The sequence below is a fragment of the Branchiostoma floridae genome, chromosome 3 (assembly GCF_000003815.2).
Source record: "Branchiostoma floridae strain S238N-H82 chromosome 3, Bfl_VNyyK, whole genome shotgun sequence".
NCBI lineage: Eukaryota > Metazoa > Chordata > Leptocardii > Amphioxiformes > Branchiostomatidae > Branchiostoma > Branchiostoma floridae.
Window position 1 is genome coordinate 16,008,739 of NC_049981.1, and position 21,707 is coordinate 16,030,445.

The following is a 21,707-nucleotide window of genomic DNA, read 5'->3' on the forward strand; positions in this document are numbered from 1 at the left end:
CCCGGTTTGGAAATGTGACAGTAGCCTTACCCGTCTTGCCCGGTACAACTGACGCAAACAGACGGCGGCGCTCCACAAGCCGTGTGCGGCCAGAACGCAGAACGCCCAGTGTGAAACGGTGGCGGCCCAGGGGCGGTCGGGAAACTCGCCGTACCAGGTCAGAATATCCCAGAGTAGGATGGACAACACTGCTGCAGCGAAAACCACACGGTACATCAGGAACAGGGCTTGTTTCTGCAGCCACTGTTTGGAGAAGAGTGTGTCAAATTTAGTATCTACCACATTATATTGACCAAACAGACAGATTACAGACAGAACACGATATAGCATAGGGGAGCTAGCCGGTCGGCCTGGGAGTACAGTATGCGACCTATGTCAATTTCTACTTTCCAGCGCCCTATGGCGTCTGGAAGAGACTATGAGAAATGGTTGTATTACTTTGATTGGTCAACATTCTAAACGGCTCAGTTGCTTTCCGGGTGTTTTACTGGTGGGTACTACTAAGTATAAGCTTTTTACTGACAACCTGTCTTTGCGGGCAGTCGGCCTTTCTGATATATATATAAATTACAACAGTCGAAACACTAAGCGAGCACTAAAGAGCTTGGCGGGCGGACAGCACCTTCAGCACCGTAGACATACCGAGAAGCTTCTGTATGAACGGCTATGTTATACCAAGGAGGTTATATAGCCAAAAGGGGAAATGTTCACGGTGGTTTCATGTTCACGTTTGTCGCGATTACCTGCTCACAACGAACTGAAAACCACCGCGAACATAGAGTTTATTGCCTTTTATAGTAAAAAGCCACACGACAGTACCGCCAACAATTTTCTCCCTACAGAGAAATGGAACCTCTGCAGGCGAACTTTTCCAATTCTACAGTACGAGTACCATGGTCTGGGAATGGGCATTGTTTACGTAGAACCCTAGTGCATTTTGTTGAAGAGGTTTAAAACTTGGGATCTATGTAGATACATGTACGTCAATCATGCCTTTATTGAAATCCGTCACATGTACTAGTACTTGCTTATTGAATTGTCAATTGTTAGATCCACAGCCATTCATTTGGCAGTAATGTTATACAGTACACGTAATACAGAAAAGGCAAAATAGACTACCCGTCAGCACTGTAATTGTTACAGTTCTACATAACGTTACCAGATTTGTTTCACGGTGACTCGTAAACAGGAGCATTTTAACTCACCGGGCTGGTGTAGAAGGCCGATGTGTCTGCATGATCCAAGCAGACGTTAGACAGTCGACATTGGTCACTATCTCCGCACATTTTGTACAGACAGGCTCGACAGCAGTGTACGGTCACTAGCTGCAGTATGTCGCGATCTATAACTTACCATCGGCTTCGGTTTCACTGTTTCCTAAGCCTTTGATAACACCTTTGATAACTGGGGAAAATAACAACAAGAGTTGCAAGATCTCATACCTCTTGGGAGGCCTTTCTTTTAAGGGGGTTTACACGTGCGTATATCTTACAAGTCCGTATGAGTTCTGTATTTTGCTATAATGTCTTTCATACGCAGTCGCACGCAAAATGCATACCGCATACACATCTGAATCGTTTTTAGTAAGTTTTATGAACGCATGCAGGGATACACACAGTACGCCTGATAGCTTCAGACATGCACAAAACTACTCTATCGCACGTACGATGTTACGCAGCTCATCTGTTGTAATTCGCACTGCATCGGTCCCACGCCGGTCGAGTGCTGCGCGAGTACGCTATGCGCCTCATACGTGATACGCTGATCTCGGCGCGATACCAGCTCTTAGAGGCGTAAACATAGCGTATGTGCAGCGAAGATAAAGCGTACCATGCCAACATTTTGCACGAATTGATATCGTTCGTTCTTCCATCGGACAGCGCAATGTACTTATTAGTAACGTATACCAAACACAAAGATAGAGTACAGACAGCGTACTTGACAAATGTCGAGGGTGAACTCGAGATTTTGTATCTATATGATGGTTGATTCACATTTCGGAGGTTTTTAAATTTCTCGTTTCATACGATATTGTCAATTTCTTGCTGATTCTGTTTATGGACATTGAGTCAACTGGCTCCAATGGGACACTAGACATACATATAGCAGGAAATTGAAGACAGAAAATGAGAGAACGTTTGACAATCTATTCTAGTAGTGTTCTAGAGCCTTACTTCCTTAGAATACACCTCCACCGTGCCTAATGTGTGGAAATATGCGTGGAAACACACATAGACAAAAAACAGACACATCCAAACCATATTTCTCATTTCACTTAGGTAGAAAGCGCCTACAAACCGTATATTTGAATGAAACAACATTCAACAGAGACAAGACGCTCGAGCTCGTTGGGTTTGATCATGAATTTATAGATTGACACATCGGGTTGTTCACTGCTATTTATACTGTGGATGTCATACTAAAGAGCAAGTCCCAACGACGTGTCGCACCAGCCGTTTTTTGTGAAGACTCTGGAGAGTTTCAAACTCTTCGGTAAATTCATGTCTCTTGCTGGGTTTCCTTCTGTCGTAGTAGTGATATGGGACGGTCCTGTTGTTGTACGTTTTTAGGGGATAGTAGCCGTACAGAGACATCCTGTCGCAGAAGGTGGACGCCAAGGCGAAGTTATTCATACCTGTGGACGGAGTCTTCCACCATTTCCCACCGCTGAGCCAGGCGAACAGGCTGTGGAAACGAACACTGGGTTAGCGTCAGCAGCGGACAGATACAACAAAAAGTCAAACGATATTATCTCGTGTCACTTCAACAGCGACACTTTATTAAGGCAGAGCATCACCATATCCACCAGTCCACTTTGGTTGCTTAGAGTTTGCAAAATTGGAATAATGAGTTTAAGGGGAAAACGCCGGCCATCGGGTTGGCAGCTAAGCTCTGAGCCAAATCACTCACCTTATTTGGAACATGTGGACAATATGTCCGATAGAGGGTAGTGATATCTGTACTGATAAATGTCTCGCTGTTGAGATTACACGAAAATATATCATATGCGAGGTTTACCATAATGAAAGCACGTCATGAAATTAGTTACCATAATTCATATTGATAAATGTATTAAGTTCAGATTATGAAAAGTTTGTCCTTCCTAAATGCACTATTTGATAATAGACATTTTCTGGTGTATACGGAAATACAGTGTATACGGAAATAAAGTCCACTAACTTCCTTACCCCGCCCTAAAGCGCCTCAGCAATGACTCGTGTGGAAAAGCTAATATGACTGAAATGTTGTATTGTTTCAGGACTTCGTCGATGAACTGCAATCTGTCGAATGCCTGAGACCCAAACATGTAGAGTACGTAGCTGAAGACCATGCCGGGGGATTCTCCTAAAAGCTCCCGCATATTTTCTCTGACGGCCGGGTCCGGCGATTCTAGCTGCTCATGAACCTGAATCAGTCGGATTCCGTTTATCAGCGTCAAGTTCGTCTTGCTTCCAACGTCCTTCAATGAAGGAACGAATGAATGGTTAAGTTACGTCATTGCTACTGAACTATGTTTTACGTACAAGTTTAGAATTACACATACATGAAAACACAGTTTAAATTCACACGAAACGTTAAAAATTACGTTATCATCAAAGCAACTAACACAATCATTGGACTTTGCGGTTGATTTGAGTAGTCCATTACGTTATGGTTGAAATATGTCAGTTTTCGTTGCTCAACAGTCTTACTGAACAGTAATGGTACTGTGCTATTTTTGAAACGAGTGATGCATGCAACTGGCTGATAGAGTCACTTTGTAGAGGTTTTTACGCGTACCTTCCTGAAGTTGAGGACCGGCGGGAGGTTGGACCGGATGACGAAGTCGTGTGCGTCAATCTCCGAGCCGCAGCTGCTGTTGAGCAGAATCCCGCTGTTGCCGACCACTGCGCATGTGCGGTAGTGTTTGATGGGGGAGCGCACGACGTCACACGGGCGGGAAGTGTTACGGAGTGTGAAGTCGCTCTTCTCGCACTGCTCCATGAAGATGTCATAGTCTGAGAATCTGATCACGTGACGTCTTGGGTCGTAATACGTCTTAGTGACACGTCTGTGGGGAAGGATGAGGCAATGAGGAGAATCAGGGTTCCGACTCTGCATGCGCAGCGAAATGCATTGTATGTAATTTGTCAAGGGTGGAGGGCCCTTAGGCTCTGAGACATAAAAGATGCGTCTGGACATGTTGTTTTACAAGTCTACGGTCAGTGTCTGGACATGTATTAACAGAGAACTATTTACAACTGAAACTTCATCTTGGACATGCTACCCACAATACAGTTTGCAGCGAATGGCTAGTTGGAATTATGAACCTCGCTGTTATAAGCAAATAACCTGTTTTTCAGTCTATTGAATCAACAAATCGACAAAATGTAATGTTGTAGACATAGTATTATAAGGATTGAATGACCGTTTAACGTTGGTATGAACGATGGTATGCATCTTTTACAACATTACTCGTACATATGTAGGTGTCTGGCATAATTCTAAGAATTACACCAAGCACATAGTTTATACATTGCGATAAAACATAGAAGCTTCAACTTACTGCATTCTCTGAATACGTGAAACATTGAAGAATCTATCGAAGAAGTCTTCAAAACTTGTCACCGTATTGTTGGGGGATTGGGCTCGCTTGTCTGAAATATGCCGTAAATAGTTTCTGAGTTGCAGAAGGTCTGCTTTCGCGTCATCTACATTGAGTCCGTGTGAATTAACATGATGACTATCACTCGATATAACTTCAGTCGGATTCCTCAGTGAAACAGGATGGAGTTGATAGTGTTCAGTTTCTTTTCTGTTAGACGTCGTCACCGGAAGCCTTGGGGATGAGCGTCTATCCCGTTCCATCTTCTTCATATGACTATTAGTTCTCGCTGTTTTCATATCATGTATTAAAAAGTTCATAATGGCATCACTATCTTTTTCCGTGTTCCTTGAATTGTGTGGTAGACTTTTAGGTACAAAATGACTGTACACATCTCTAATCCTTGAATTTTCGACATCTACTTTGGAAATGTGTTGACTGTCTGTTTTGAAGTTTGCGTTCTGTACAAGAACCTTTGCTATACGCATACTCTCTATCCATTCTTTGCTTACACTCCCCTGTTGCTTAGTTATCGGAGTGTTTTGTTTTTGAACAATATTCGACTGCTCTTGGAGTCTATCGTCTGTGTCGTTCATGTCCTGGCGCTTGACTGCAACTTTAGCAAGTCTCTGGTTGTATACGGTACTGCTGCGTGAGCCTCGTAGTGCAAAATTAAAAGGGATTTGGTCTTGTGTTCGTTTGCCCTTTGCAGTTGTACGATGAAGACGACTGTCCATTGCCATGTCGAGCAAAAGTTCTTCTGTGACACCAGGAAGATTACGCCTCTCTTTTTCAAAGCTCAAATGATCCACTGCGACAGTACGTACAGCATCATCTGAGAAGAAGTAGCTTTTCTTTTTAGTAAGTATGCCTACAGTCTGTAGAACGTCATCTTCAAGCACATTGCTATAATTGTTGATTATGTTGTTCTTGCTTTGTGTTGTGAACATAGGGGAGTTGCTCAAGCCTTCAGAATGTTGGACAAAGAGTTTAGAAAGTCGACGATTGTCTTTTTTCGTTTTATTAACATGGTGAATACGACCCCTTGGACGCCTGGGTCTACGACGTCCATTGTTCTTGTTCGGTTGATGAGTCGAAAGTGATGGAGTTTGCGGGCTGTATTCCTTTGCTGCGTAAACTTTATGAGATAACGGTCTTGAAAGTCCACTGCCTCTTGGTTTATTAGAAGGAACTTGAAACGGAGACAATCGATGGTTTATTTCACTGATGTTTTTACGGGGCACCAGTCGGCGATGGAATCGTCTGCCACGTTCAATGAAACCTTTACTGGTTTCTGGTTTGAGCAGGTTGGACATAGAGAGCTCCGCTACTGCTTGCTGTTCTTGCAAGTAAATCCAAACGCCGAAGAACATGACTGCACAAAACATGAGTTTTATTCTTCTCGTGGTGATCATGGCGGGTTGTCAGTTTACTGGATGTGTAAATAGGTAAAAAAAAAAGAACATGACATGACATGTCTTGAATCCAGATTGGTAAAGCTGAAAATACATGTACATCTACTGACTTAGCCTCCTTTGCAGCCTTCTGGAGCGGCGTTGTTATTGATAAGTTAACAATTGGTTAACTTGGTACAACCAGGGTTTGTCCATACATGCCCCAAACCGATACACTGTGACATTGTGTATCCACGAAGGCACACAAAATGTTCAGAACTCACCTCAATATAGTTGGAAATCGGACGCATCTGTAGAACGTCAAGATGTGTCTACTATAAGGCTATTCTGTACAATTGTAGTAGATATTTTGTGGCTAGCATGTCCCTCAGCAGCTGCGATTGTTGACACTCCAGCTCTCCCCAGCCTTTCCACCGAGAAAAAACTGGTTTTACGGATTGTCAAGTGACCTTGAAAATTTGACCTTCAAAGCACGGAAGCATTGTGACTAGCAAGAAGTAAATAAACCTAGCCATTGTTTACAAAAGCTATATAAGATGCATTTTTAACCTTTCAAAGAAAAAATGTGATTTTTTGGTAGCAGTTGATGAATGTCTGAATTCTGTGACAGCAGATAAATAGGGCAGTGGCCTCAGGCAGCTATGCACACCTATCTAATCACTGTTATGATCACTCTCCCTGGCAGCACCTTTTCAAAATCAAAGAATTTAAAGAAAATTGACATGTATGCTCAACTTCTAAACCTATAGAATTACGCTATGGGTCTTGGCTATGAAGTGTTATTTTTCTTGTGGCTGTGTTTTTATAATATGAAGGGGTGAAGGTTCATCTTGTACTAAGCTGACGTCATGCACGTCATGTACTGGATAAACCGGTTTTGACGCACATGCGCACTGTCAGTGTTTTGTTCTGTCAGTTGTCTGACAGAAATAAGTTCGTAAATCGAGTCAGTGTCCTACAACAGAGAACTTCTTCTTTTCCGATCCAGTTCCGATCCAGTCGCAGCGGTGACTTACCAAGACGTTAATCAAGTGTCAGGTATGTAGGCAGCCAGTATCTGTTTTATGAAGACATTCATCTGAATGGATTTTGCTTTACATCGTTAGAAAACGTGGCCATCTTACAAGTATATTGTAACATGGGTAACTTGAAATAGATTTGTAAATTGCCAATTTTGATGAAAAATCATAAGATATGAGAAATGCTCAACGCCCGTGTGTGTTTTTGCCTGTGTAGTGTATGAAGGTCATATGATCGAAGTATTTGGAAGTCGTCAAGGTCAGTATGGCTTTCTATAGTCTGTGTAACGCAAACTCCACTGTGCAGGGCTAATTGGTCCCTCCCCGCACGGCCGCAGCAATGTAGGACAAGAGCGCGAATAAACCAGGCTAGGCTTTCTAGTTCTGACATTAGCATTGTCTCAAACTTAAGATTTACATGACAAAACGTCAAAACGTCATAGATTCTACTATAGATCATAATGCGATATAAATAATAAAAGCATTGGTGAATTGGCTCCGTTATGTCGTTTTGATTGTTGTGCCCTTCTTGTTTTTTCTAGGTTATATTTTCCATGTCAACCGAGGCAGATGCGACCGCCGTCTCAATGTGCAGAAGGCTGTCTCGCAGTTTGATGCCGTTGCTTCTGGGTATGCTTCTGTTCGTCCTATACATAGCTACACAGGCCGTCTTAAAATGCCAGGCCACCACCGAGTCGCGCGGATCACTGGGAATAAGGAAACTCAGCGGTATACCGGGGAATGGAGTGATAAGGAATCTCGGGGGAATATCGGAGAATGAGGTGATTCAAGAACACGCTGAAAACGCTGCTTCAAAACCACTCAAAGCATTTCTTGTCATTCTCATCCCAACCGGACCGAAGTATGTATGGAGAAGAAACACATTGAGAGAAACGTGGTTCAAACTGGCAGACGACAATGTTCTACAGCGTTTCGTAATAGGCATGAAATCGTTAGATAAGGACGCTCAAGAACAATTAATCCAAGAAAATAAAGAACACGGCGACTTGGTGTTCCTGTGGGATTTTAATGACTCCTACGGTGGGTTAGCCGCGAAGGTGTTATTAACGTTTAAGTGGCTTGACGAAAATGTGGATTTCAAATACGTCCTGAAGACAGACGACGACACATTCGTGAGAACTGATCGCCTTCAGAAGGAGCTGAAAGAAAGAAACGTCCAGTCGAAACTGTTCTGGGGATTTTTCAGCGGAAAGTCGCCTGTCTATCGCGAAGGGATCTACGAAGAAAAAGACTGGTTCCTGTGCGACACTTATCTGCCGTACGCGTTTGGAGGCGGTTATATATTGTCCACAGACTTGGCACATTTCATCGCCAGCAACGCGCATTGGTTAAAGCCTTACAAGAGTGAGGACGTGTCCATGGGGGCGTGGCTGTCACCGCTGGATGTGCTGAGGGTTCATGATCCAAGGTGAGGAGTAACGGAGGCATCTCTCTGGTAGTAAGGCTTAGGTCACATGTCCAAACCCGGGCCCGACCGTGCAGCTTTCGGGAGGAAAAAGAATGATATAAAAGATATCAAAATACACAAAATGTCAACATAAGATTAATGGGCATAATTTGTGTATATTTCTAGGTATACATTTTAATTTTTCGTTTCTTTAAACATCCCGGCTTAGAAATGTGACCTAACCCTAACGTAACTTCCTGTATTATCGGGACTGAATTCACTACATTATGTGGTTTTGATAGTGCAATCCATGGCCAGTCTTAATTCAGGAAACTTTTACTAGTGTTCTACCAACATGTGTCATTAATGATCACATAACCGAACCAAGATGACTTCATCACATAAAATCGTAAAATTTCGCGTAATTTATTTACCTTCGCCTTTTTTTTGCATGGACCTCTCGCCATTTCTCATTGGTTCTCATTCCTCTCGTTTTTTCTCCCAGGTTTAACTCGGAGCACGAGTCCCGCGGCTGTATGGACGAGTACCTGATCAACCACAAGGTGTACGACGAAGGCATGAAGGCGCAGTACAAGCAGGTGATCGAGACGGGAAGGCTCTGTCCGAAGGAAGTGCTGAAGAGAAGGTCTTACATCTACAACTGGGACGTTCCTCCCTCTCAATGTTGTAACAGAACATGGGGGATAATCTAACAACCGTGGCCTTGAAACTCATGTCTGTAGTAGTGCTTCACGGAAACAAAAGTTTAGACTTAGACTTAGATCCCCCGTGTCTACTGACACATGGGACAGCCCCCCCCCCCCCTACTCAAGGCTAATTTGGGCTAGAGCTAGAACTCCTAGTTGGTCGAGGTCGGTTTGTAGCATGTGTCTCCAAATTAGTTTGGGTGTACCCTTCTCTGTTTTTCCTTTGTTGGGTTACCGATGGAGCACTGTTTTATCCCAGAGCCTATGAGAACCTAATTTTAAACCTCTGAAAATCATTTCTCAGAGTCTGCGAAAATGTTGTTTCACGGGCTGCGAATGTCATTTTGGGCTTTCGTACATCTGGTACCGATCTACATAGAAGTAAGATTTACTTATCTAATTGTGTTTGGTGTTCGTATGGATTGGTGTCGAGTTGAGATGTTAAGTAATATTTAATTCTCCTCCAGGATACCAATTCGTTTCATAACCTAGTTGAATTGTGAACAGAACATAGCTGTATCAACAAAGAGAACAGGTCTTTTGTCACATGGTGAAAATATCACGTATGGACTAGCTGAGGTTCTCTACATTAAGTAAAAGAGACAAACATACCGTGTTTTTTTCATGTTTACTTATGTGACGTACGTATTCCAGAAAAGTAAGACATTATTCCATATAGGAGAGTAACGATGCGATGCTTGTCTCTGTCGCCAGGGGTCTCCTCAGGCAGACGTGTTTTGTCATCTTCGGGTAGGCTTGGGTCTAGGTCGGGAATTGAAAAGCAACTAGAGTTCCACGAACACATACCTTTGCCAAATAACAAGGTTTGTTATGTAGAATGATGTCTGTAGACAAATGCGTTATTCATTTCATTTTCTTTATAATTATATGCTTGGAGTTGGTTTATAAAATTTCGACATTGATTATGCAAATTAGATCCCAAGTTACCATTAATCGATATCAAATTGTATCAAGCATTACTTAAGCTATCAGCATACCAAAAATCATGATGATCCTTTGATCCATTCTTGACTTATTCTCTTTCAGTCTTTAATAAAATACACCCCTTACTCTCTTCCCTCTTTCTCAGTTACATATGTGACAACTTTGATGAAAGTACTATAATGAAATGCAGTGGGTTTTTGTACTTTTCCTAATTGACTATGCAAATTAGCTGTTGATTTGCATAATTGGTATCTCATTATGTAGGTCTTCACTTACGCTACCTAAATACCAAAAAACATGATGATCCGTCAACATGTTCATATTTTCTCATTAATACTAGTAATGCAAATGAGGTCATCATTTACATAATTGATATTTATAGCCATTTCTCTCCTTCCCAGCTACATATGTGACAAGTTTGAAAGTCCTATCATGGAATGCTGTGGATTTATAAATTTTCCTAATTAATTATGCAAATGAGCTGTTGATGTGCATAATTAGTATCTCATTATGTAAGACATCACTCATTCTATCTACATACCAAAAATCATGACGATCCGTCAACATGTTGTAGAGTTATTTCGTCCAAAGTTGAGTTTCTGCTGCAGTACCTTAGCAAGCCGCTAGGGGGTCCATGATCAAACTTGACCTTCGTTTCCCGATCCCTACCCACCTACCAAATATCATCAGGATCCATCCCAGGCTTCTCGAGTTATGCTGTTAAAACACACACAGACACACAAACACATCCAAAACCTAACCTTAGCCATTCTGGCAAAGGTAAAATTGTCGCAGTGGTTTTAGTCTATTGTCCAGGTTTGTGCGGCAACCCCTCAGCTCCAAAACCATAACTCCACAAATGTGCATTTTAGTTGTATGAAACTGTTCAGAAGTCACCCTCAAGCTTAAAGCATCGAGAAACAAGTACCATTTCCACCACCCTGTCACAATTGCAAGGGGGTAGGCACGATTTGCACAAAGCCCACCATACCACATATTTATCTAGAAAATTTTATATAATATTCCCTGGAGAATCCCTTCTTTCCTTTTTTGTAGACAGTCAATGAAAACATGTCTGGATATATATATCTTTCAACCACATTTTTAACAATGTACATTATGTACTTATTGTCTAACTGTGAATTCAGACATCCATAGAAAAAAGTAACCGATATCATTTCAAATTTCCCTTACGCCTTGTAACCTGAGTTCCTTACAGCTGTTCATCAGTTCATATTCAATTTGATGACAGAGTGATAACACGCCTACTCACAATAGGGGATGTGTTAAAAAGTCCGAATGTTTGAAGTGTAGCCACAACTTGACTGTACATTAAATATATGTAAGTCAATTGGGAACAATGTCCCAAGCTCTGCTCTACTACCTCATGTTCCTTGTATCTCTATGTACACCCAAAAGATTTTCCACAAAATCACCTCCGTGTAATTTCTGCTGGGCAATTGTCTTCTGAATTAGCTCTGCCCCAAATCTCACAACCATATGATATAAGAGGTAGACAGACTTGAATGCATGAAGGCTTTGAGACTGAAAATGGCTTTTAAAAGACTACTGCAAGGACAGCTCAAATTGAGACCATGTAGTGAAAAGAGAGATGACAGTGTACCTACCTCTCAAACTCAAAGGAAGGAGAAGAATACAGACTAAGACCGTTGTTATGTACATAAGCCCATCATTTTGGCTTGCCAAGTTGATCATATGGCCTAAGGGTCAACTAACACATTTGCAAGGTCTGGCCTTTACACCTCTGAAATATCAGGTTGCTCACAGGACTGACTGATCATAGGCCAGTCCAATTCATGGACCAGGAACCCCTCAACTGTGCTGACAGCTGCTAAGGTGGAGTGGGGTTGTAAAGCTTCAGAGGTTTTTGACAAAAATGCCCCTGCTATCCCTACACTAGCCGCTAGGGGGCCCAAACTTGTGTCACTAACTTCTGAGCACAAGAGCTATCTAACACCCGAAATTCGTGCCCATAGCTTGTTCAGAAGATGGAAAAACACACCCGGAAGTTGCGCTGCAGTACCAAGGGAAGCCGCTAGGGGGCCCATTATCGAACTCCCCCTTCATTTCCCAGACCCCTACCCACCCACCAAATACCAGCTGCATCCGTCGAAGTCTTCTCGAGTTATGCTGTCCGCGGACAAAAGTTTGCAATTAAACCGGCGCCTGCACTTCCATGAAAGCAGCTAGGGGGCCCAAACTCGCAGCAATCACTCCCTGCTTTAAGAGCTCCCTAACGCTAAAAAATCACGACCACAGTATGTCCGGAACGCGAGATATCAAGCATGCAGGTCCTGCTGCTGTACCTTAGCAAGCCGCTAGGGGGCCCAAACTCGCAGCAATCACTCCCTGCTTTAAGGGCTCCCTAACGCTCAAAAATCACGACCGCAGCATGTCCGGAACGCGAGATATCAAGCATGCAGGTCCTGCTGCAGTACCTTAGCAAGCCGCTAGGAGGCCCATTATCGAACTCGACCTTCGTCTTCCACACCCCTACCCACCCACCAAATATCAGCTGCATCCGTCGTACTCAATAACAAATGTTCTCTATCTGTCCATTGTCTAATTACGTAATTAGGGTCGCGGGGAAATACTTATGCAGTGGTTTTATGTTCTTGGCAGCCAGTCGGAAACAACACAGCGACTCGGGGCCTACAGACGGACATAACACTCGCCTCGGCGGTGCGCATGCAGTGCTTTAGTTTCGTGATAAGGAAGCTAGATAACGTATACAGTAACTTACTTTTAGTTTTGATTTCAAGTGCATTGCAGAATGATGTTTCGTGAAGACATGTATATGACGTCCGGAGCACAACAGGTACAGCACTTCTGTGGCACGTAAATAAACTGTGCTTTGTACCACCTCCCATACCACCTCTCGGCCCCCCGCCCGTGGTGATGCGGTCCAAATGACCAACTCCGCATTATCGCAGACGCCGGATAATTGCACGAAATTCGCTGGCAAAATGGGTGTGCAATTAAGCGGCTTCCACTGTATAACAATTCACACATCCTTGCAAAGAATGGTTGGCTGTCATGCAACAATAGCCCACCAGAAAGGATTCACCAGTGCCCAGCAGTGGAATCAAAAAAATATACAGAGGCAACAATAGGGCTTACTTTTATGGGGGCAATATGCTATTTCTACCACTTGGCAACATTGGAGTGCTTGACAAAAATGCCCTGCATTTCCACAGAACTTTTGGACAAAAATGCCTGCTATCCCCAGAAACAAGCCGCTAGGGGACTCAAACATATGTCACGTCTTCCAAAAACAACACCTTTCTAACACTTAAAATCGTTATCATACATGTTCTGTACCATTCCTTTCCCCAATCCCTACCCAACTAAGCTCAAAAGATATGGCACGAACTCTGTCTATAGAGGTTACACATCTAAGTAGAAGAAATTACAGGACACAGAGTAAATCAAAAACCTGGAGAACGTCTCTTTCTTTAAGAGTCATATGTTTCAAATAGCATATACTATCTTTTATCACTGATATTCTGTCGTAAACAAGTCAAACTAATGTCCATACATAAAAGAGTCTGAATTCATGTATATCTTAACTGTCTGCAACTTCTAGGAGCAAAAGACCACTAGGGATCTACCTGACTTAAGCAGGGCTTAAGAAAAGGCATTATGTAACTTTACGGACAACACAGACGTGCAGAAAGTAGATTTCCCTAACATTGCTTGGCACAGTACAATAAGCATATAGACACCATCAGTAGTATCAAACTATCCTTTCCTCTCTTATCGTTTCAATACCTTACATGTCAATCTTACCTGTCAGATAGGTCATGCACAGTTGCTTGCAGACCGACAAGACCAAGGAGGTTATATTCAGAATATAACCTCCTTGGACAAGACCTTCCAGTTAATCCAGTGTTTTCAAATATCTCCTGCTCCAAAACAAACTTGCTTGACTCTAGCTCTGTGCTTAGGCTAAGAAACAGCTGCCACCTGACCTTAGGGCACCCCCCCTTCACCTCAACATCGGATCAAGTGATTGACAGCGTCAACTGTGCTGTGGTGGAATCAACCAAACCAGGCTGGGGGGTTGCAATGCTTCAGAAGTTTTTGACAAGAATGCCCCTGCTATCCCTACACTAGCCGCTAGGGGGCCCAAACTTATGTCACTAACTTCTGAGCACAACAGCTATCTAACACCTAAAACTCGTGGCCATACCATGTTCAGAAGATGGAAAAACACACCCGGAAGTTGCGCTGCAGTACCAAGGGAAGCCGCTAGGGGGCCCATTATCGAACTCCCCCTTCGTTTCCCAGACCCCTACCCACCCACCAAATACCAGCTGCATCCGTCGAAGTCTTCTCGAGTTATGCTGTCCGCAGACAAAAGTTTGCAATTAAACCGGCGCCCGCACTTCCATGAAAGCCACTAGGGGGCCCAAACTCGCAGCAATCACTCCCTGCTTTAAGGGCTCCCTAACGCTCAAAAATCACGACCGCAGCATGTCCGGAACGCGAGATATCAAGCATGCAGGTCCTGCTGCAGTACCTTAGCAAGCCGCTAGGGGGCCCAAACTCGCAGCAATCACTCCCTGCTTTAAGGGCTCCCTAACGCTCAAAAATCACGACCGCAGCATGTCCGGAACGCGAGATATCAAGCATGCAGGTCCTGCTGCAGTACCTTAGCAAGCCGCTAGGAGGCCCATTATCGAACTCGACCTTCGTCTTCCACACCCCTACCCACCCACCAAATATCAGCTGCATCCGTCGAAGTCCTCTCGAGTTATGCTGCTCACAAACGGGGAGAACCACACCACCAAACCGAAAACATAACCTTAGCCATTCTGGCAAAGGTAATTAGTACAAACAACGTAGAGAAGAACCCATGATGGTATATCTTGCAACAAAAATCTATGTATAGTATAGGATTAATGATAATAAAAACGTCGAAAAAGGGCTGAAACTTTGTTTAATATCTCTTTATGCAGTGATATTCAACGACAGACATATGAGTATCTCATTTGTTTTCTTTAGCTTTACGTAATTATTAGTGCTTAACAGGGTTTAATGTTTGCTGCATCGCCAACAGAACGATAAACACATGTAGTTTCCCACGTCGTAATAGACTTTTGTGTACTTTTGAGATACCTTCTAGATACACATACTATACATGGTTTGTATAGTTAATGGAAACGTTGCTGCTGCCTACAAATATTGCAAGCAAATGTTTTTCCTACAGAAAACAAATGTTAGTACTTGTACTATTCTATAATTTGTACCTGTTGAGCTGATTGATTATAAACTTTTTTTTTCTAGATGGCCTTATACAAGTAAACCAAGCAGCTCCAACATTGATATTTTAATGGCGATTAACAACTCAAATTGAGGTTAGCATAGAGTCTGGATGAAGAGTTAATAGTTAGGTTAGTTGAGTTAAGTTTGTAAACTGTTTTTCTATTACCAGACTAAACGGGGGTATGACATCGATGGCCACTAGTTAATAGATAGTCAATAGGTTGAGTTTGTAAGCTGTTAGTATCTGTACATTTAGACGGGGGTCAAACATCGATGACCACACGGCCCGGGACAGCAGATCGTTCCCTCCGGACAGCCGAACCCCAGGAAATCCAAGCGACTGTTGCCGAGTTTGAAAGAGAAGCACATGTCCTGGTAGGCGCACCCCCAGGCCAGGTTCAGCGGGTAGGCGGGGCACCTGCTGGTGTCACGGGCCTCTGCATCGGCTAGGAGCGAAACAGGAATATTACTATCAAGAAAAAATACGAACCCCAGAGTCTTAGAGGCCATAGGTGCAGTGTTTTTTTTGTCTTGGACATGGTATTAAAAAAAGACGGAGCCCATCCTGACATTCCACCGCCTTTTACCTCCCCAACCGAAGTCAGGCCCACATTTAAACACCCTTGTGTAGTGCAGAAAGTCATATGTAAAGTTCGTTTCACAAGAACACAGCATCTAGCAAGGAATGCCAGTATTTCAAGAATTATCGAATACTGGCACAGTTTGTATTGGAATGTGCATGTAGTGTTCATGCTGCATGTCTCCTAAGATTTCGTAACAAGTCGGGATAGTTATGGACAACGTCAAACAAAGCTTAAAGGTAATGTTGTAGTATAGTAACACCAGCTGGAATGGCTTTGGTGATCTCAAAATTCCTAAACGGGATTGCAGAAACTTTTGTGGAACAGTATTATGTATGTGGACACTAGTGAAGCTAGAAGTATATGAATTAAGATTTTCAGCGAGAGTTTTTCGAATCTTTTACTTTCAGAATGTCTATTGGGGTATAAAATGGGACTTACCTCCGTGTATAAGCAATAGCGCGGCTAGATGGAACAGAATAAATATCTTTATAGACGACATTTTCAGCGATATACACGATGGCATCTACCGTATGGCAGTTATACAGTCATGAAAAGGTAATAACGTAAAGCAATTTACGTCAGCAAACAAAGCTGAACACAAAGCTGTTGTGGGAATCAGAAATCTCCGCTAGGTGGCGCTTTTAGCTTGCAGCTTGGCGCTGCCTGGGCTCTTCCACCTCAGGACAAAGTCAATGCGTTTTCTTTTCTGTGGAATTTTGCACAATGTGACTTGTTTAAATGCGTCTGTCCATGCTATTTTCCGGAAAATTGCCTTCTAAAAGAAATTGACATTCTTTGCTAATTCCAGAGATAAGAAAGAGGTAAGATACCTTTTTGAGTTTTTTCAAAATGTTTTTTTCTCTGTATGATGCGTCATTCATAACTAGCCTTAGCATTTGCTAGGTATCCGTATCACTTTTATCAATATGTATATATATTAGCTTAAATAACCGATGGGTTCCCAGAAACCACGAATCTTGTTCTCTTGAGCGACTTGATCTTTAACTCTAACACAGCGGAAAGCACATGACAATCCGACTAAAAGCCTGCTCGTCTGTCTTGGGTTTCACGGAAGTCGTCTCTACCTTTATAGTGGACTATTTTTAGAGGATTTGCATTTCAAAGCAGACGCCGCTAACGTGACAGTGTCCTTATAAGGCGATGTCAAAGGTCGGTCAAACCGGGAGTTTTAAACGGTTGGAAGTTCCAGTGGTGTCGCCAATACTAGCAGAGCTCATCACCATTTTGTTCTGTACCTGTTAATTAACGAATTAAAAAAATCCATCATGGACTATACTGCTGTTCGTAGAACGACGGAAATTGTACTATACATGCCGACCCAACAGCTCACTCTCAAATCACCGTTGCTCAGCACAAATGCCGTGTGTTATTATTGCACCATCATTAGAAAGAGCAATGTTAGCAATGTTTTGGATTGGCTATTAAGTTTCTGTCATGACTTTCAAAACATATTGATTTCAGCGGAGGGCAATCGACACTACAAAAGCGTTACCAATAAAACTATCTGTATGACCTGAATTGTGAACTTTCTTGGACTAATATCTGTGGTACCACCAGTTTATACATGCCTATCAGTTTACACCCTGCATTATTTTATCCATACTCCCGAGACGAAATGCTTGTCTTGTGCATATCAAAGACCCCCCATCTTCAATATAACCAAGGAAGTCCAACCTGATAATGAATAAGATACAGTTCTTAGGATAAAAGAACTGCATCATATGATACTCATTGAAATATCAAAACAGACATTTCTATTCAAGATCGAAATCCAATCATGTTGTAACAATAACGATCAACATTTTTCTTGTATGGCCGTCTCGCCTCGTTTACAGGACAGAACAATCGTGACCTTCATCCGGGCACTGTGAGTCGCCGCCATGCCTCTTTTCACCCTGGCGATTGGAATAAAAATGGCGGACGGATTCGCCATGGTCCGGAAAAGGTCACGGTGTGATAAATTGGTGTCCCGTCGCCTGAAGCCGTTTGTGATGCATCAGATGGGGACAAAGAAGAAAGGCAACCTCTGACTAACAACAACAGCCCAACTATAAATCGATTTATCTTTTGATGTCACTGCGAGACAGATATACAGAAAACCTTTACTTTGAAAGGCCTGTCAGTACAACGTATTCGTGAATACGCACAAGTTAACTAGAAAAAATGTTCAAAGTGTAACATATTCTAAGGTTATACTAATGAATCTTTATTTTGAAGTACAGAAAAACCATATTTTTATTTCACCTGTCCAAAGATAGCATGGTTGGCAAGATAAGGGCTTAAAGGAGGAAAGTGTGACATATTGTGCAAGGTCAGTTGTGTATATAAAAAACGTACTCTCCTAGTTAGTGGGGAAGATAGTGAGCTTTTTTATAATGTATCCCGTTTTCTTTCAGCCGACCCTACCAACCACTGCTTGGACAATACAGAAATAACACATTTTACTACTTTATCAATGAAAACAACGATAAACATATGTATACATGAATTTTTCTATAACATTACACATGTATAACGACAAGTCTGATTATTCTGGTCAGATACATGCGTATTTTTCTACATTGTTCATCAAGAGTGTTAAAAACCTGCCCATTTAACATTTAATGGAATGGCCCTTAAATAATGTCTCTCTCATTCGTGAGGCCGAGCAGGTTGACAGGTTGAATTTTGAGCTGGTATATACAGGTGGTTATGCAGCAAGCAAAACAAAACAAAAGCCCAGCGCGAATTCGAAGTCTGCTTTTGAGAAAGGGGGAACGCGCTTAATACTAAATGTTTGCTGACCTTTAATTATGATGGATTGTGGTAATGTACCCGTTTAGGTACACATAGGGGGCAATAGAAGCAATTGTCTCAGGTGCAAAAACACGTCAAGAGCTATTTCTGCCAAATAACGCCGCAAACATGTAATGCTGCAAAATTTCATTAAGAGTCCAAAGAACATTTGTATTGTAGCACCGAAATATGTGTCGATACTGTTTGCATTTACGTTGATCTTTGTATTTTTCATTAACATAATGTAGGTAAAATAGCTCTTAATCTGACCTCTTCGAGGTGTAAGAAGTCACCTGTTTCTTTGAAACTACACTAAAGCAGCTCACAGTGATTCTTTTCTTCTTGTTTGCGATGTCAAGTAGGGACGACCTTCGGTCTGTTGCCTGGATACCTTTGGTTTACGTGCCCATGGCAACGAAAACGTCGCCTAGGCAACCGCAAACCCTTGAATAATCGGCAATGAAGCCTGACGCAGGGGAAGGCACGACACTTCAGTGGAACGCCCACTTCCTGTGAGTTATGTTTGCATACTTCGTGTGTGTGTCTGTGTGTGACACACCGTGGTTTGGGAATGGCCCGTTGTTTTAGCCGTGTATCGTTGCCGTGAGTCAGACAACCTCAGCGTTTCCTCTACAAACGATAGGATACTGTCTCTGTTCTACCACGTGAGCGCGGGAACTAACGCCCGGTGCCCTCTGGTGTGTGTCACTTGCGGACAACGGTCCTTTTTCTATTCCCGTTCCCTTTGGACCAAGGCGTCTTGGGAAGACAACTCGCTCGGATTTTGTTAGAACTTGACCTCTGCCCAGAAGTAACGAACCAGACGGTCTCCTTTTCTAGCGGAGCCCCAACTAGAACTACCCAACGCATCGCTAAGCCGACACGCTATACCGGCGGACGGCATTCTTCCAACAAAGGAGCTATTGATCGTTTGCTCGAGCTTGCACTCCACTCTTTTGACTTGCAGAGCGGCACATCCCCGGGTTTTTGCAGCACGACCTTGCACTCACATTTCCATCCTAAGGACAAAAGAAGGAAGCCAAGATGTCGCTGAGACGCTGGGACCGAATACTTGTGTTAGGAACTCTTCTCCTCTGCCTACAGCACTCCGCCTCACAAACCACCACTACTACCCAAGGTATGTTTTGATTCCTGGCGCGTATTGTGATGTACAAGTCTTGTTTTACAAATGTGTATAAACATCCCCATTCAAACGACTTAGCAAATAGATAGAGCATTCTGTCTAGAGCAAACGCCGAGACAAACCGAGGCGAAACGAATGCATTTTTGACGGGAGATATAATCAGTCCAGTCGACTAAAATAGCACACGGTCCTACGTCTTACAGAAGCTCCTTGATATGATGATTTAATTTTCTTCTTTCTCTTTCGTATGTAAACATCAGCAGCCTTAGGCTGTCATTCTTTAAAGTGTACAGGTCTCGTACGGTGTTTACTAGTATATCCCTGTGAAAAACAACTCGAAGTAAGTTGTCGATGGTAACACCTGTAGCGCTTAAAGCCCACCTGTTTAGCATAGGTGTATGGACGTGGTTTGAGTAGTCGTGTGTAAGTTCTGAAGCACATGATATTCGGTCATTGAGTCCGACAATCGCGGTAACGTTTCGACAGAAGTGCCAATTTCTTGTATACTTCAGCTCTTGAGCAGAAAGCTGGGGCTTGGAGAGGGCTTTGGTTAGCTGAGCCTTGGACTTAAGGTGAATACACCTGTCGCGTTAAATAGCGGTGGCGGTATTGATATCAACCGGGCGAATATTTTTGGCGCGTGCAGAGGAAACATGATGAGAGAGGACCGTGCACGGGGACCGGGTTCTGCTTTTAATTGGACAAATTGGACACAGTACCCCTGCCATTTGGGTGTAGCGATAGACGGGGTATATCACATGTCAAAGGCCTTATACAAGGCTGTTGCCCTCCCAAAGTTAGATTCTATATCCGTGTTGGAAAATGCCTCAGAAAATTCTACATCAGCGCAAACAATATAAGGCTGTGATGATGAAAAGATAGCCATAGTGCGCAAGAAATGAGTACTACAAATGTGAAGGGGGAGGGGGTATAGGGAAGTAATCTGTACCACACTGCCGTCGATTTTATAATGGTTTCTTTAAATATTACAGCACATATGCCAAGTTGTTTCATATCGTACATTAAAGGGTTTTCTGAACCTATATTTGTACACTAAAACCTTTTTTCAAACTAACTAAGCTAAGGGCCCCACCCTGCTACATTGGCATTCTCCAACAGTGACAGGTAGCAAGGTCTGTAGTGTCGTCTGTGGCGCGTGTCAATCATAGTCACGATTTCTGAGAACGGCATAACTAAGCAGGAAGTGAGGGTTATAAGGATTTATAAAAATGTCCGCTGTCCTGAGGTATTTTGTGTGTGCGTCAGGGGAATGGGGGGTCACCAGGTAAGAGACGCGCGGAAAATATGTCGACCACTAGGTTTGTCAATCATACAGAACAACTTCCGGTCATGAAGGCTTCTGTGGTAACTTGCAAAGCAATCTAACCAGTCAGTCAGTCAAGATTCATTTGATCATTCATTCATTCATTCGTTCGTTCATTTATTCATTCACCCATTCATTTTAGGAGGCAACAAAAATTAGCCTTATCACACGTGACTTTCATAGATTTTTACTGGCCAATTGCAAATCTGTCACTCATTTCATGCCTCTCAAATTTTCACTTCTAATCTCAACTAGTCCTCTTCATCTTTGGTGCACTTCAACATTTTCTAACTCTTCAAATGATACAGTCTAATAGACATACGCAACAGATGGAGGTCACTGGGCCTCAACTCTAAATACAACTCGTCACGCCGTATTGAGCTGTAGTTGGAACCCTTGAATTAATGAAACAAAACTCGTCATAGTGTATTGACCGTATTAATGGCGGTGTGTCATTGTGTGTTTGCTTTGCGTCAGTACGCCAGCTGTTC

At 42.8% G+C, this 21,707-nt stretch overlaps 3 protein-coding genes and 2 long non-coding RNA genes across 7 annotated transcripts in view; 3 read left to right on the top strand and 2 right to left on the bottom strand.

Annotated features, from left to right (window-relative positions):
* Positions 1-3,423, top strand: LOC118410819. Of its 2 annotated transcripts, none has more exons than XR_004830607.1 (3): positions 1-210; positions 2,571-2,704; positions 3,260-3,423. It is a non-coding gene; the product is annotated as an uncharacterized LOC118410819 (long non-coding RNA). The 2 variants fall into 2 exon arrangements; XR_004830608.1 differs by having other exon boundaries at positions 1-157.
* On the bottom strand, positions 2,108-6,644 carry LOC118410796 (alpha-2,8-sialyltransferase 8B-like). 2 transcript variants are annotated; one of them, XM_035812617.1, is made up of 5 exons: positions 6,264-6,644; positions 4,547-6,017; positions 3,781-4,051; positions 3,189-3,460; positions 2,108-2,685 (listed from the first exon to the last, which is right to left on the bottom strand). In XM_035812617.1, the coding sequence occupies exons 2-5, from the start codon at positions 5,998-6,000 to the stop codon at positions 2,415-2,417; spliced, it is 2,268 nt and encodes a 755-aa protein (XP_035668510.1). In that variant the 5' UTR covers positions 6,001-6,017; positions 6,264-6,644; the 3' UTR covers positions 2,108-2,414. The 2 variants fall into 2 exon arrangements, with proteins under 2 accessions (XP_035668510.1, XP_035668511.1); XM_035812618.1 differs by lacking the exons at positions 4,547-6,017; positions 6,264-6,644 and having other exon boundaries at positions 3,781-4,208.
* Positions 6,645-6,865: 221 nt separating this feature from the next.
* LOC118410806 (beta-1,3-galactosyltransferase 6-like) lies at positions 6,866-9,745 on the top strand. The gene is made up of 3 exons (XM_035812637.1): positions 6,866-7,038; positions 7,562-8,448; positions 8,933-9,745. The coding sequence occupies exons 2-3, from the start codon at positions 7,574-7,576 to the stop codon at positions 9,138-9,140; spliced, it is 1,083 nt and encodes a 360-aa protein (XP_035668530.1). The 5' UTR covers positions 6,866-7,038; positions 7,562-7,573; the 3' UTR covers positions 9,141-9,745.
* Positions 9,746-16,508, bottom strand: LOC118410817. The gene is made up of 3 exons (XR_004830605.1): positions 16,391-16,508; positions 15,619-15,814; positions 9,746-9,896 (listed from the first exon to the last, which is right to left on the bottom strand). It is a non-coding gene; the product is annotated as an uncharacterized LOC118410817 (long non-coding RNA).
* A 2,655-nt stretch (positions 16,509-19,163) lies between these two features.
* The window catches only part of LOC118410799 (cell wall protein DAN4-like), a gene marked incomplete at its 3' end in the record, with an annotated part of 12,187 nt that continues 9,643 nt past the window's right edge, over positions 19,164-21,707 (top strand). Inside the window, 1 exon segment of the mRNA XM_035812624.1 lies at positions 19,164-19,886. Coding sequence (XP_035668517.1) covers positions 19,793-19,886 — 94 coding nt within the window.

Excerpts from the sequence above, each read along its gene's own strand:
- LOC118410796 (XM_035812617.1), bottom strand. The coding sequence starts at position 6,000 with ATGATCACCACGAGAAGAATAAAACTCATGTTTTGTGCAGTCATGTTC. Across the intron at positions 4,052-4,546 it reads TCACGTATTCAGAGAATGCA|ACGTGTCACTAAGACGTATT; the intron begins GTAAGTTGAAGC and ends CCTTCCCCACAG. Across the intron at positions 3,461-3,780 it reads CGGTCCTCAACTTCAGGAAG|GACGTTGGAAGCAAGACGAA; the intron begins GTACGCGTAAAA and ends CCTTCATTGAAG.
- LOC118410806 (XM_035812637.1), top strand. The coding sequence starts at position 7,574 with ATGTCAACCGAGGCAGATGCGACCGCCGTCTCAATGTGCAGAAGGCTG. Across the intron at positions 8,449-8,932 it reads CTGAGGGTTCATGATCCAAG|GTTTAACTCGGAGCACGAGT; the intron begins GTGAGGAGTAAC and ends TTTTTCTCCCAG.